Genomic DNA, 15,960 nt, shown 5'->3' with positions numbered 1-15,960 from the left:
CATCAAGGCATTTTTCAGCCATTTTGGTGCCCCTCCAGCTCTTCCAATATATACACAGCTTTAGACAAATGCAGTGGAGGTTCTTTTACCAACCGAGAAAACCCTATAGGCAGCCATTAGAGAGTGAAAGTAATAATAACATTTTTTTTAAAGGTATTTAGGCATACTTAAAAACCTGTTGAGTGTAGGGTATTTGGATGAAAAACATACCCAAATGAAACTGCCTATTTCTCAGGCACAGAAGCTAGAACATGCATATAATTGTCAAATTAGGATAGAAAACTCTAAAGTTTCCAAAACGGTCAAAATATTGTCTGTGAGTATAACAGAACTGATATTGCAGGCAAAAAGCTGAGGAAAATCCAACTAGGAAGTGCCTCTTATTTTGAAACCTCCCTGTTCCATTGCATTCCTTCCCTCCATTTAAAGGGATATCAACCAGATTCCTTTCCCTATGGCTTCCACATGGTGTGAACAGTTTTTAGACATAGTTTCAGCCTTTTATTCTGAAAAATGACCGAGAACGATCACATCGCGTCAATGGATGGCTGGGTGCCAGCAGAGTTTTGAATGCGCAACAGCTTGGAGCAGACATTTTCTCTCTCTCCTATTGAAAAAGCAATGGTCCAGTTGAAATGTTATCGATTATTTATTGTTGATTTATTGATTATAAAAAACGTTTGACATGTTTCTACGAACTTTACGGATACTATTTGGAATTTGTGTCTGCCCTGTCGTGACCGCTCGAGCCTGGGGATTACTGAACATAACGAGCCAACCAAATGGAGGTATTTTGGATATAAAAATAATCTTTATGGAACAAAAGGAAGATTTGTGTAACTGGGAGTCTCGTGAGTGCAAACATCTGAAGATCAAAGGTAAGCGATTCATTTTTATTGCTTTTGACTTGTGACCAATCTACTTTGCTGCTAGCTGTTTGAAATGTCTGCTGAAAGAGATGTCCTTACATAAACGCTTGGTTTGCTTTTGCTGTAAAGCTTTTTTTAAATCTGACACGCCAGGTGGAACAACAACAAGCTAAACTGTGTTTTGCTATATTGCACTTGTGATTATGAAAATTAAATATTTTTAGTAATTTAATTTGACGCTCTGCAATTCAGTGGATGTTGACAAAAATAATCCCGCTAACGGGATGGGTGCGCCAAGAAGTTAAATCATAATACCAGTAGTGATAGAGTAATTTGGTTGTAAGCCTGTTAAAACAATTCCTGGGCAGCTAAATTTAGACAAGTGTCTATCAAATATACCCATTACATTAAATAAACACCGCCTTTAGCATGATACTCAGTTTGGCAATTGGGTTTTTGTGGACATCGGCCAAAATGGAAATGAAATCAGCAACTTGAATCAACCTTTGGCAATTATAGTAATAACCCTGCTTTTTGAAATTATTTATCCACCATATTTAGCAACTTTTGAAACATATTTAAATATGATTTATGCATGTTCAAAAGTTCTTAAAATCTATGAAATTAATGATCCTCTCGGGCCACATGATGTCATGCCCCTAGGGCCTTATATTCTATCAGGGTCTTCTATTATGATTTGGCACCCCCTGGAGGTTAAAAATGTTGGCTGCATGAAAGAAGTTATTGGGTACGAGGCTGTGAGCAGGTTAATAAGCAAGTTGCTCCCAATCTAAAAGGAGAGAATTGGAGTGTGACAGCAAGGCTAAGGATTCAAGCACGATTGACATGTAAAGGTAATTTCCGATTGAGATGATTTATGCAGTGTTTACCATGAATGCAGTCGCTGCGAACGTGAGAACATTGCCTTTAAATTGCAATCGAACTTAACTTCCACGATATGGATTGAGTCGAGCCTAAATCTAAATTCAACAAATTGCAAAGTTGATCTATAAAGGATTGATCTAATATTGGCATAAGGTTGCCACACTGACTCAACATAAAATGTAAACATTGCAACAGTAATTTCTGACCAGACACTAAATATGGTGCTGGCTGCTGATAAACTTTTAAAGCTTGTCTAAATGGACAAATACAACAAATGATTCAAAATGTTAAACTTTATTTTACATTTTAGAGAACTAAAAATAAAGAGGTCAATATCAGTACAGAAGTGATATGATTCCCGCTGGTGAGTTCAATCATAAATTATCCAAAACCCCGTAGAATTCACTCAAGTCAAACAAGTCATTCCCCTTTACGGCGTTAAAATAACTCCGGAATATCCTGCCAATCCGACTGAAATTTTACATTTTAAAGCAAATCAAAAAGAAATCTACAGAATACTTGAAATATAAGCCTTTACTTAAATCTTTGCACTTTCATTTACCATAACCAATGGCTGTATTGAGACGAAGCATAATTTGACCTAATTAATCTTTCAAAAGCCAGATTTAATTATTATTTTTAAAATATAAAATCAGGATTGACTAATTTGACGGTATAAACCGAATACCTCTAACCAATTGAGAATGGTCCGTTTTAAATTTCAATGGGGTGGTCCAAAGGGTCTTGTTAGTGGGGCGAAGAAGTCCCTTTTCAAACATAAGGCATTCTGCAGCATCTCCACTATTGGCTTGTTGCCTGCCCCCAACCAACAGTGCATCAAACTCCAGTCTTCAGCTTCCCGAAAATTGACTTCACTCTGGGGTTTTGATGTAAACCTGAGCCGGCAGTGTCCAGGGTTCCTATACATGCGAATGAAAGTGTTCGCAGTTCAATTAACTTTAACAGTCCAAAATGTTTAAACTAAATTACTGTCAGGTAGGCAACATACCTGGTCAAATTGTGTTTTATTTGAGAATTCCCTTTGATTCACAAAACATATAAAATGCATTCAAAAACACTATAACACAAAATGTCAATAGCTCGTCAAACGCTTGCCACTTCACCCTCTTAAGACACACCGAGTTCACAATCCTCCAAGCTCCCCCAGTGCTCTCAACACAGACAATCACCAACAGAAGGTCACATTTTCACACGGAAAGGGGTAGGAACAAGAAGAAAATGAAGCACACACACCATACAGCATCCACATCAAATCAGACAGCAAGAAAGGATACAAATATTCATAGCGCTAAACATTCCATTGTGTTCAAGATTAAGCTTGATAGAAATAGAGAAAGGAGACCTTCGGGATCTCAAGATACGATGAATGTCCTTTTGATGGTCATATGGAACACACTCGCACAAAGCCACAGGTTCTTCTCAACTCTCGCAGACATCTGTCTCTTCAGCATCGCACAACCAGTCCTTTACACACTGCTTTTCCCACTCAGTCTCTCACTCTTTGGCCACTACCAATCGCTTTGTTCTCAAGTGATAAAGCAGACAAGATGTTTTGATCCATAAAAAGGGGAGATAAAGACAACACCCACCGTCTAACACAGTATATGCAGAGTGAAGCTGTGTCTTTCAATGGCAAAGCATTTACACATGGGAAGAGGGGTACTGATACTGAGTTTGGTCGAACATTGCTGCCAATGAGGGGCTTCTTTCCAGGAAATTCAACAACAAAAAAAGAAAAGAAGAGTTAACTGTTGAAGAGATTTTCATGAAGGCTTTCCATAAAACGGCAAACAAAAAAGACAATCAACTGCATACAGAGATTAAACCTCAAGCCCAATTCAAGACCATATACAGGTGGTTTAGGGGGGCTTTCGTGATACTCGTGCATCTCAGAAATATCTACTTAGCATGCAGAGTCATCATGTCACATCTTAAACTTAATAACTTTTTCTCAAGGAAAAAAAAAGACATGTAGTGTAGCAGTTTACCCCTAAAGAACTATACACTTCAACCACTCTGTGCACTCATTTCCTACAGAATTAGTCACACACAAACATATGAATAGTCAAATGTCTTCTTTAACAAAATGAAAGGCAATATAGTTTTAAATAGCAGGGACATAAGATATGACTAACTCTTTCTTGCCCCTCAAAATACTTACCAGATTAATCTAGAAATAGGACTTTAAATCAAAGTTTTCTACATTCCCCAACCTGATGATTTTGACTCCATAGAGGTGCCAAATCCAGAGCTGAACCCACTGCCGGAGGCAGAGTTGGTGCCTGCAGCCCACCCTAGGCTAGCTGAGCTGGGACTGCTGTAACTGGTGCTATTAGAACTATAGGCCTGGCTCTGATCTCGGGTGGCACTGGTCTGCCCGGCAGCGGCGGTGCCTGCCGAATTGGTCTGACCCTGCTGGTTTGCAAGCATACCCATCATCCCCCAGCTGCTCTGCAGAGCGGCTGCCATCATGGCTGGGTTAAGGCTAAGCCCCCCGAAATTCACCCCGCTACTGCCACTGCTCCCTATCCCTCCACGACCACCGCCATAGCCCTGGCCCCCGAACGCACCAGCCCCACGATCCATCATTTGCCTACTATTATTGTGCTTAGGCTCAGCGTTAGAGATGTGCACGCTGACACCCTTGATGATCAGGTCCTCTCCGCACAGGGCTGAAGCAACCTAGACAGAGAGGGGGGTGGGTGTAGGAGATGATTCAACAAGCAAACCAACCAGAATATAATCTGCGTACCACAGGTTGAGCAACAGCCATCGAAAAACATACCTGGTCATCTGCGAAAGTCACAAAGGCGAAAGCCCGGAAGGGTTTGGGAATGAAGACGTCAGTGACCTCGCCATACTGCATGAAGAACTGCCGGAGCTCATCAGTGGTTATGTCCTCTGTGCAGCGGCCAACAAATATTTTACGGCTGCGCATAGGCTCATCGGGACCTGCCTACCATGACAATAAAAGAGTGAAAGCATTTAAATATTTTACCTGAACTGGGAATAGAACACAATTGAGACTTTAGAGGAAAGGGTTCAAATAAGCAGGTACTCCTAAACATTGATTAAATACCTTAGAGTTGGGTAGTTTGCAGTCACACCATCTTCCGTCAATCATGTGTCGCTGAGAAATCACTTTGGATTGAGTCTCGTACTCAGTGAACCGAACAAAACCAAAACCCTTTGAGTTCCCAGTCTTAACATCTCTTTTGACCTGCAGAGAGAGACAGAGAGAGCGAGAGAGAGGTATGATTATTGACATGCATGCTACCTCCATGAAGTACATCAACCATTCAACAAAATGTTGATTAGGTTGGGTTACCTGCACCATGATGACTTCTCCAAAAGTGGCGAAGTAGTCTTTCAAATCTTGCTCAGACGTTTTCCAAGGCAAACCAAGGATAATGAGGTCTGATGTTTTCTCGATACTCCTCTTCATTTTAACCGCAGAGGCAGCATCCATTTCATCCATTTTCCTTTTGTTATCTGACACAGGAATGCAAAATGTTTTGACATTATGATACAGTGATAAGACAAAATCAGGAGGAGGAAATGTTAAAATACTTGGTCATTGGCCTAAACAAACTAACTAGCTAAGAAATATAAATTTTAGGTAGATCTAGCTAGTATACCCTATGGAGACAAACCCTACGGAGCTACGCCTAACGCGTAGCAATGTCGCTGTAGTGCGCTCCGACATTCTACGTACTCACATACCACATGAAAATGGTAAAATCTCATTTCTTGAGTAGCCATGACCGTATTGTGTAGGCAATGAAGCTCACTTGGTTCTTTGATCGGACCTATAGGCTATGCATCAGAGTAAACTATTTGGCGTTGATAAAAACATTTTATCTCAGTGACTGTTCAAACAATAAACCAAACATTGTAGCCTTATTTAGAATCCCTCCAAAAGTAATAACTACAGATTCCAGGCTATTGGTAAAAACAGCTTGCGCTCTTTCTGCAACCAAATCATGAGAATATTCTATTTTAGCTGATGGGGGGGGGGGGGGGGGGGTATATTGAAGCAGCTTATGAAAATTGGGATAATGTTGTAGATTACACCGGCAAGTATATGAATATTTGCCAGGGCATATTATTTCATTATAAATCTGAATAATTCAAATGGCGATGTGGGAAGCTAATCAACTTCAAAATCACAGACTTCAAGATTGCTGTCTCGGTTTAGCTTGGCATTAAATAATATTTAATACTTTTTTGGCATTGCTATAATATATAAAATCGCATTGCTATAATATATAAAATCGCAGTGACTGTTCAAACATACCAAACATTATAACCTTATTTTAGGCTGTCTTTACCCCTTTTTCTCCCCAATTTCGTGATATCCAAAAAGGTAGTTACAGTCATGTCCCATTGCTGCAACTCCCGTACGGACTCGGGAGAGGCGAAGATCGAGAGCCATGCGTCCTCCGAAACACAACTCTGCCAAGGTGCACTGCTTGCTTAACACGGAAGCCAGCCGTTGATGACCGAACTCAGCTTGCAGGCGCCCAAGTCTGCCACAAGGAGCAGTTCAAGTGCGATGGGACAAGAAAATCCAGCTGGCCAAACCCTCCCCTAACCCGGACGAAGCTGGGCCAATTGTGCGCTGCCTCATGGGATTGAATCTGGGTCTATAAGCGACGCCACAAGCTCCGCATTAGACCGCTGCGCCACTCGGGAGGCACCAAAAACATTTTGACCGATATGTTTAGATACTCCAAGAAAACCAGTGGTCCAAATCTAATTTTTACCCATGTAGGATGGCCACAATTAGGGTGACTAAATCAACGGGAGGCCAAAAAAAGAAAAATCAGGAAAATAGCATTGCGTCAGCTAGGCTGAAAGCTGTGCGAGAATTAAGGCAAAACTAACAGAAAACACAGTTGAACTCATCCTTCTTCGAGGCCATAAAACAGAGGTAAGATAGACATTTTCATATTTTAGTATAGACTTCATATAGTGCAAAATTCCTATTATTTTTTAGAAGATCTCACATAAACAAGCATATCTCTGAAATGTCAACAGAGCACACTGCAAGCTTTTTTATTTTCAAAGCCCTTTACATTTAATTCAGCTCGTGTCGTGTGAATGTAGCTTTTTGAGACCCGCTTTAACAACTTTGCTGATGACCACCATAACCTGTCAAATCCTCAAAAGTGTGAGAAAGCAGCACCGCTGTCGAGAGAGCTTGGTGCTTATTATCAGATGCATTAGTTTATGAAATCTAACTTTTTGATATGTTAGAGAAAGATCCAACTGAACGATTCAGAACATTAAGAATCACATTTTTCTTAGTAAAATGTACTTTATAACATAAGTGAAATGTCATCACCAAAGCCCATTTTCACCCACCGTGGGCAGAGTGGGTTGACACCCTACTTATTAGTATCCCCTAAAAAGTGTATTTTTTTAAATATTTTTTTTAGAAGTGATCATGTTATTCTAGGCTATTTGTAGGGCGGTAGGTGATGTGACATACAATGGACACTATATGAGAAACCTACAAAAATCTGCAGTAAACAAATCGATTTTCCATGTCTAAAAATCACAATAACTTAAGTTATGAAATATACGCGATATAAGTCAAAATGTAAAGCAAGTGCCGTGCTCAGAGCATTCAACTCCGAGGGACAGCTTTTTTGTGAACACTGGGAAAATAGGTGTCTTCATATTTGCTTTTGGCAGAAGATATTCCTCCTACCAGAGTAAGATCGATGTGACATTGAATTGCTAATAAGTATTGCAGCGGCATAAGAAAGAAAATGGGGTTGCGGGAAAATGTCCAAATCCTAGGATAAAAAATAAAATACATTTAATACAGTCTTTGTCTCAGAAAATATTTGTAATGTGGTTAACCTTAAATCGAAATGCAAATTATTCAAATTTTTCAAAAGTTAAAATTCAACCAGAGAGCGCCCTTAGAGCGCGGGAAAGGCCGCACTTGACCGTTGCACTTGAATCATTTCCACGGTGAATGGTTAGGCCAGCGACGCTACGAAACCACACACTAAGTAATTAAAATAAAGTGTCTCCTTGCCTATGTAACAAACATGTTTAGGAAAATGAACGAACTTAACGCAAGCATGCAGGATAGGTCTGGCAGAGAGCCAGGTCCTCGTCACGCGCATTCCACATGACATCGACTTCCGTTCCATTACTTCTAGAGAAACAAAGGAATTCTCCGGTTGGAACGTTGAATATTTTTGATAACATCCTAATGATTGATTCTAAACTTAGTTTGACAAGTTTATTCCACCTGTAATATAACTTTTTGAAGTTTTCGTCCGACGTTCGCCTGGATCTGCATGAGCGTTTGGATGTGCACTAAACGCGCTAACAAAAGTAGCTACCTGGACATAAATAATGGACGTTATCGAACAAAACAACTATTTATTGTGGAACTAGGATTCCGGGAGTGCATTCTGATGAAGATCATCAAAGGTAAGAGAATATTTATCATGTAATTTCGTATTTCTGTTGACTCCAACATGGCGGAGAAATTGAGCTGAGCGCCGTCTCAGATTGCATGGTATGTTGTTGTTGTTTTTTTATATAAATCTGACACCGCGGTTGCATTAGGAACAAGTGTATCTTTAATTCTATGTAAAACATGTATCATTCATCAAACTTTATGAGTATTTCTGTTATTTGATGTGGCTCTGCAATTTCTGCAGATATTTTGGAGGCATTTCTGAACATGGCTCCAATGGAAACAAATTTTTGGAAATAAATATGCACATTATCGAACAAATGTATTGTGACTCTTATCTTCGGCTGGGAAAATGGCTGTGTTTTTTGGACTTGGCGGTGATCTAACATAATCATATGTTTTCGTTGTAAAGCACTTTTTAAATGATTATTTTTTTTATTTATTTTTTAAATCGGACACGATGGGTAGATTAACAAGATGTTTCTTTCATGTGCTGTATTGGACTTGTTAATGTGTCAAAGTTACATATTTCCCCAAAAAAATTGAATTTAGCTCGCTGCCTTTTCAGCGGAATGTTGTCGAGGGGTTCCGCTAGCGGAACGTGTGTCCTAGAATTAATCAGGTGAAATTGTGTCACTTCTCTTGCGTTCATTGCACGCAGAGTCAGGGTATATGTAACAGTTTGGGCCGCCTAATTTGCGTGAATTTTACATAATTATGACACAACATTGAAGGTTGTGCAACGTGACAGCAATTTTTAGACTTAGGGATGCCATCCGTTAGATAAAATACAGAACGGTTCCGTATTTCACTGAAAGAATAAACATTTTGTTTTCGAAATTATAGTTTCCGGATTCGACCATATTAATGACCTAAGGCTCGTATTTCTGTGTGTTATTAAGTCTATGATTTGATAGAGCAGTCTGACTAAGCGATTGTAGGCACCAGCAGCATTCAAACAGCACTCAGCTCTACACTGTGCTTCAAACATTGCGCTGTTTATGACTTCAAGCCTATCAACTCCCAAGATTAGGCTGGTGTAACCGATGTGAAATGGGTAGCTAGTTAGCGGGGTGCGACTTTGGAGTAGCTGTTCCCCCTGCTCTGCATAGGTAACGCTGATTCGAGGGTGGCTGTTGTCGATGTGTTCCTGGTTCGAGCCCAGGTAGCGGCGAGGAAAGGGATGGAAGCTATACTGTTACACTGGCAACACTAAAGTGCCTATAAGAACATCCAATAGTCAAAGGTATATAAAATACAAATCGTATAGGAGAGAAAAAGTCCTATAACTCCTATAATAACTACAACCTAAAACTTATTACCTGGGAATATTGAAGACTCATGTTAAAAGGAACCACCAGCTTTCATATGTTCTCATGTTCTGAGCAAGGAACGAAAACATTAGCTTTCTTACATGGCACATATTGCACTTTTTGTTATCCAACACTTAGTTTTTGCATTATTTAAACCAAATTGAACATGTTTCATTATTTATTTGAGGCTAAATTGATTTTATTGATGTATTATATTAAGTTAAAATAAGTGTTAATTCAGTATGGTTGTAATTGTCATTATTACAAAAATATATATATAAATAAATAAAAACGGCCGATTAACCGGTATCAGCTTTTTTTGGTCCTCCAATAATAGGTATCGGCGTTGAAAAAAAACAATTGGTCGACCTCTATTCTCTACCATAAGCCGCCTCCAATGTAAATTGAGAGAATTTGGCAGTACGTCCAACCCGCTTCACAACCGCAGACATGTATGGCATTGTGTGGACGAGCAGCTTGCTGACTTCAACGTTGTGAAAAGAGTGCCCCACGGTGGCGGTGGGATTATGGTATGGGCAGGCATAAGCTAGACAACACACAATTGCACTTTATTGAAGGCAATTTGAATGCACAGAGATACCGTGACGGGATCCTGAGGCCCATTGTCGTGCCATTCATCTGCCACCATCACCTCATGTTTCAGCATGATAATGCCCGGCCCAATGTCACAAGGATCTGAACACAATTTCTGGAAGCTGAAAATATCCCGGTTCTTCCATGGCCTGCATACACACCAGACATGTCACCCATTGAGCATGTTTGGGATGCTCTGGATCAATGCATACGGCAGCGTGTTCCAATTCCCGGAAATATCCCAAAAATTTGCATAGCCATTGAAGGAGTGGGACAACGTTCCACAATCAACAGTCTGATCAACTATATGCGAAGGAGATTTGTCACACTGCATGAGGAAAATGGTGTTCACACCAGACACTGACAGGTTTTCTGATCCACGCACCTACATTTTTTAAAGGTATCTGTGACTAACAGATCCATGTGAGTCTGCATTTGTAACATGTTACTAGAAGGTGCATGTTGCTCCCCAAAAAAACAGACTTCACCCAGCGCAAGCAAAGATCTGACGCATGCACTGAGACACAGGGTTACTGTACCGTAGGCCGCAGACCTGTGACAGAAAGAACAATGAGACAGATATTTCAGATGTACAGTGCGCATTCTGAAAGCATTCAGATCCCTTGACTTTCACATTACAGTCTTGTTCTAAAATTGATAAATACAAATCTACAGATGTTATCCCATAATGACAAAGCAAAAAATTATTTTGAAGTATTCAGACCCTTGCTTTAAGACTCAAAATTGAGCTCAGGTGCATCCTGTTTCCATTGATCATCCTTGATATGTTTCTACAACTTGCTGCAGCATTGAAGGACCCCAAGAACACAGTGGCCTCCAACATTCTTTAAATTAAGAGGTTTGGAATCACCAAGACTCATCCTAGAGGTAGCCGCCCAGCCAAACTGCGCAATCGGAGGAAAAGGGCCTTGGTCAGGGAACTGACCAAGAACCCGACGGTCACTCTGACAGAGCCCCGGAGTTCCTTTGCGGAGAAGGGAGAACCTTTCAGAAGAACAACCATTTCGGCAGCACTCCACCAATCAGGCCTTTAAAGGACCTTATCTTTCATTATTACAGAAGTGATTTTCAAAACGTTAAATTGATACACCTTTATAGGGTTAGCGTTACATGTTGACCATACCAGACACATTGCAAAATACATTTACATAAACAAAAAAAAAAGAAACGTCCTCACTGTCAACTGCATTTATTTCCAGCTAATTTAACAAGTGTAAATATTTGTATAAACATAACATTCAACAACTGAGACAAACTGAACAAGTTCCACAGACATGTGACTAACAAAAATTGAATAATGTGTCCCTGAACACAGGTGGTGGCATTGTAATGCTGAAGGGTCATGTCAGGATGAGCCTGCAGGAAGGGTACCACATGAGGGAGGAGATTGACTGCAATGACAACAAGCTCAGTAAGATGATGCTGTGACACACCGCCCCAGACAATGACAGACCCTCCACCTCGATCTTGCTCCAGAGTACAGGCCTCGGTGTAACGCTCATTCCATCGACGATAAACGCGAATACGACCATCACACCTGGTGAGACAAAACCGTGACTCGTCAGTGAAGAGCACTTTTTGCCAGTCCCGTCTGGTCCGATGACAGTGTGTTTGTGCCCATAGGCAACGTTGTTGCCGGTGATGTCTGGTGAGGACCTGCCTTACAACAGGCCTACGAGCCCTCAGTCCAGCCTCTCTCAGCCTACTGCGGACAGTCTGAGCACTGATGGGAGGGATTGTGCGTTCCCGGTGTAACTCAGGCAGTTGTTGTTGCCATCCTGTACATGTCCCGCAGGTGTGATGTTCGGATGTGCCGCTTCTGTGCAGGTGTTGTTACACGTGGTCTGCCACTGCGAGGACGACCAGCTGGCCATCCCGTCTCAGGCGTCTCACAGTATGGACATTGCAATTTATTGCCCTGGCCACATCTGCAGTCCTCATGCCTCCTTGCAGCATTCCTAAGGCACGTTCAGGAAGATGAGCAGGGACCCAGGACATCTTTCTTTTGGTGTTTTCCAGAGTCAGTAGAATGGCCTCTTTAGTGTCTTAAGTTTTCATAACTGTGACCTTTATTGCCTACTGTCTGTAAGCTGTTAGTGTCGTAACGACTTTCCACAGGTGCATGTTCATTAATTGTTTATGGTTCCTTCCCTTCTTTGGACACTGTTAACAACCCTCCAGACGAGCTTCAATGCCATTACAACTCTCCTTCCGTGGCCTCCAACTGGTCTTAAACACAAGTAAAACCAAATGCATGCTCTTCAACCAATCGCTGCCTGCACCTGCCTGCATCACTACTCTGGACGGTTCTGACTTAGAATATGTGGAAAACTACTATGCTGCCAAATATACCCTCGAAAAACTGACCATCCTACCGATCCTTGACTTCGGCGATGTCATTTGGAAAATAGCCTCCAATACCCTACTCAATAAATTGGATGCAGTCTATCACAGTAACATCTGTTTTGTCACCAAAGCCCTATATACTACCCACCACTGCGACCTTCATGCTTTCGATGGCTGGCCCTCGCTTCATACTTGTCGCCAAACCCACTGGCCTCAGGTCATCTGCAAGAACCTGCTAGGTAAAGTCCCCCCCTTATCTCAGCTCGCTGGTCACCATAGCAGCACCCACCTGTGGCACTCATTCCAGCAGGTATAGCTCTCTGGTCACCCCCAAAACCAATTCTTCCAGTGGCCGCCTCTCCTTCTAGTTCTCTGCTGCCAATGACTGGAACGAACTACAAAAATCTCAAACTGGAAACACATCTCCCTCACTAGCTTTAAGCACCCGCTGTCAGAGCAGCTTACATATTACTGCACCTGTACATAGCCCATCTATAATTTAGCCCAAACAACTACCTCTTCCCCTACTGTATTTATTTTGCTCCATTCTTTCTATTTCTACTTCACACATTCTTCCACTGCAAATCTACCATTCCAGTGTTTTACTTGTTATATTGTATTTTTTAAAGTATATTTTAAAGACAGAGTCCAGAAAAAGGGAGTCTCTTTTTTTACACTCCAGTCAGTTGTGTCATTTCAGGCAAAATAACATCCCAATACTTTTATCCCAGGACAAATTAGCCACCAACAGCAAGCTTATTTGCATAAATGTTTAATGCTTTTCGACCTGGCGCCAAATTAATAGAATTGGTTCAAATCAACATGCGAGTGTTCCAACATGGCCATGTTCCATTACAGCGCGTGTTACGGAAGACCGAACATAGCGAGACCACCTGTGCCAATTGGCTACCTAGCGTTCCAAATACCTGCGTGTCAAGGAAGGACAACGGCATAAACGTGTTGTCACTGAAAAATACTGTCGGGTACAATTGTGATAAATCCAGTTATGAGTGTGTATTTTGCTTTTGTAAAATTAAAGTAAGGGCTTTGTATTTCTAGAACCGTATCACAATTGAGAATCGACTCATGTAGATGTATTTGGCTGCCAGATCGAGTCTACCTCTGAAAATAACAAGGTCAGTGGACCAAGAGCGTAAAGTTAGACTCCTTACGAGTACATATTGGTCTAGTAGCTAGCTAACATTAGCAAGTAACGTTAACTAGCTAGATAGTACGGGTACCAGCAACCATGCAGCTACATTTGGCGAGCTAACGTTAACTAACAACGTTGCCTCTAAACGAAAACACACCTTACCTTTTGGGTAGTTGACGACGTACACCAGACTACCCCAGTCATTCTCAGGTGCATGCAAGATTCCCTCAACTAGACGGACGCCTCGCATGCACTGAGACACAGGGTTCCTGTAACGTAGGCCGCACGCTCCTGGAAACTGGGCTGCAACCGTTGACAGCAAAACAGTCCCATCATCCTCCGATGGGATCTCCATTGGCTCTTCGTTTTCATCCTCTGCCACGCGAATGTACAACTCTGCCATGGTCTCGAAGTTAGATTAGGAAGTAGTTAGCAAGCTAGCTAATGGCTAATTCACGTTCACAGCTAATGGCGCACGCGGGGTTCTGTCGATTAGCTAGCAAAACAAGCTAGCAAAGCGATATTCCAAGGAGTCTCTAATCTAATTTGGGTAATACAAATTGAGTGAAAGATAAAAGTTTTGCTAATTTGTGCGTTCACGGGGCAGACAGCTGTTTAAAAAAATCGATAGATGGCCATGAGAGCTGAAAAGGCCCTGTGTTCCTGGCTAATAAACACCGCACACGCTTGCAACATGAATGGTTAGCAGGATCTCGCACGAATATGATACAAAATATTGTCCTATCTTCTTTACAGTTTTAAAAACGAGGTCGACCCTGTTCGCAAAATAAATTATACTTGATCAATTATAAGAACCAGTGTAATTACACCTCCAATTTGTGAGGGTAAGGTAAAAAAAAAACAATACGAAAGGCGTCAGCTAATCTCCCTAGCCGTCAAACGTCTAACAAAATGGCCGCTTCTTCTTCGGTGGGGTTCATCGGTGGTTGGCGTCCAACGGTATGGTGCATTACCGCACCCTCCTGTACTGGAGTGTGGGCCAGAGACCGGGATGAACTAAATCCTGTCTGCCAGCGCCGTTTCTCGTTAAAAATATTACATATTTTAGCCTGTATCTAATTACGTTCTACTTAATATACTCTTTAAACGAATATCCTGTATCTCCCCAACAACGAGGAATCGGCCAGGAATCCAAATGAATGACTGACCAGAATCGGCCAGGAATCCAAATGAATGACTGACCAGAATCGGCCCAAGTACCTCAGACCGTTTCAGTCTACCGGAATTCAGCAGACTTTGCCGGCATTTTACCAGAATCCCCCCATAAGCGCCCGATGCATTTTTAAATAAAAGTATACAAAGTTACATACAATTTTGTATACGTTCATTTACATTTTGTATACATTTTATACATACAAATTATACCAATCCACAATTTTTTTAAATAATTTAATTTATTTTTTTGACACCCTTTTCGACATATCCCAATAGTCTTGTCCCATCGCTGCAACTCCCGTTTGCGGTCCAAACACTTAAAAGACACACCCTTGTCCACTTACCCTCGCCTTATGCCCTTGGGGGAATCCCCGTTGCCATCATGGAGGGTGGTCCAAATGATAAGCTAAGCAAGGGAAGTTTGCAAAGTAAGCCCCTTAGCCCTTGTTTTTAGTTGAGTTTGCGAGTGTACAATAATGTCCACTCCGGGTCCTGAAACTTTCCATAATTCAATTTGTGACGATTGTAACATCCGCAAAGAAAAGTCTGCGAAAACTTAAAAACAACTTTAAAACCTCAACTTCAATATTTTTATATTTATAATTTTTAAATTGCACCTTTATTTAACCAGGTAGGCTAGTTGAGAACAAGTTCCCATTTACAACTGCGACCTGGCCAAGATAAAGCAAAGCAGTGCAACACAAACAACAACACAGAGTTACACATGGAGTAAACAAACATACAGTCAATAATAAAAATAATAAAATATTTTTAAAAAGTCTATATACAGTTTGTGCAAATGAGGTAGGATAAGGAAGATAAGGCAATAAATAGGCCATAGTGGCGAAATAATTACAATTTTGCAATTAAACACTGGAGTGATAGATGCAGAAGATGAATGTGCAAGTAGAAATACTGGGGTGGAAAGGAGCAAAATAAATAACAGTATGGTGATAATGTAGTTAGCTGGGCTATTTACAGTTGGGTTATGTACAGGTGCAGTGATCTGTGAGCTGCTCTGACAGCTGGTGCTTAAAGTTAGTAAGAGAAATTAGTCTTTAGATTCAGTGATTTTTGCAGTTCGTTCCAGTCATTGTAGTCAATAAACAAGTGCAAGTAAAAACGAATGTAAATAAG

The 15,960-nt window shown here is 41.1% G+C and overlaps 1 protein-coding gene across 2 annotated transcripts; it reads right to left on the bottom strand.

Moving 5' to 3' along the window:
* Positions 1-2,029: 2,029 nt before the first annotated feature.
* On the bottom strand, positions 2,030-14,576 carry LOC135531221 (TAR DNA-binding protein 43-like). Of its 2 annotated transcripts, XM_064959343.1 has the most exons (6): positions 13,810-14,576; positions 5,104-5,267; positions 4,855-4,995; positions 4,561-4,731; positions 4,373-4,457; positions 2,030-3,523 (listed from the first exon to the last, which is right to left on the bottom strand). In XM_064959343.1, exons 1-6 carry the CDS (start codon positions 14,048-14,050, stop codon positions 3,417-3,419), a joined length of 909 nt encoding a protein of 302 aa, XP_064815415.1. In that variant the 5' UTR covers positions 14,051-14,576; the 3' UTR covers positions 2,030-3,416. The 2 variants fall into 2 exon arrangements, with proteins under 2 accessions (XP_064815415.1, XP_064815414.1); XM_064959342.1 differs by lacking the exon at positions 2,030-3,523 and having other exon boundaries at positions 3,538-4,457; positions 13,810-14,574.
* Between the last annotated feature and the right edge of the window lie 1,384 nt (positions 14,577-15,960).

The sequence above is a fragment of the Oncorhynchus masou genome, unplaced genomic scaffold (genome assembly GCF_036934945.1).
Source record: "Oncorhynchus masou masou isolate Uvic2021 unplaced genomic scaffold, UVic_Omas_1.1 unplaced_scaffold_1558, whole genome shotgun sequence".
NCBI classification, from domain to species: domain Eukaryota; kingdom Metazoa; phylum Chordata; class Actinopteri; order Salmoniformes; family Salmonidae; genus Oncorhynchus; species Oncorhynchus masou.
The sequence above is the reverse complement of the archived record's forward strand: the minus strand, read 5'-3'. Positions and strand labels throughout refer to the sequence as shown.

Bases quoted from the DNA above. Each gene is read 5' to 3' on its own strand.
- LOC135531221 (XM_064959342.1), bottom strand. From the start codon at position 14,050: ATGGCAGAGTTGTACATTCGCGTGGCAGAGGATGAAAACGAAGAGCCA. The intron at 5,268-13,809 runs GTAAGGTGTGTT...TTCCTGTGTCAG, and splicing joins CGTCGTCAACTACCCAAAAG to ATAACAAAAGGAAAATGGAT. The intron at 4,996-5,103 runs GTAACCCAACCT...CTCTCTCTGCAG, and splicing joins GAGAAGTCATCATGGTGCAG to GTCAAAAGAGATGTTAAGAC.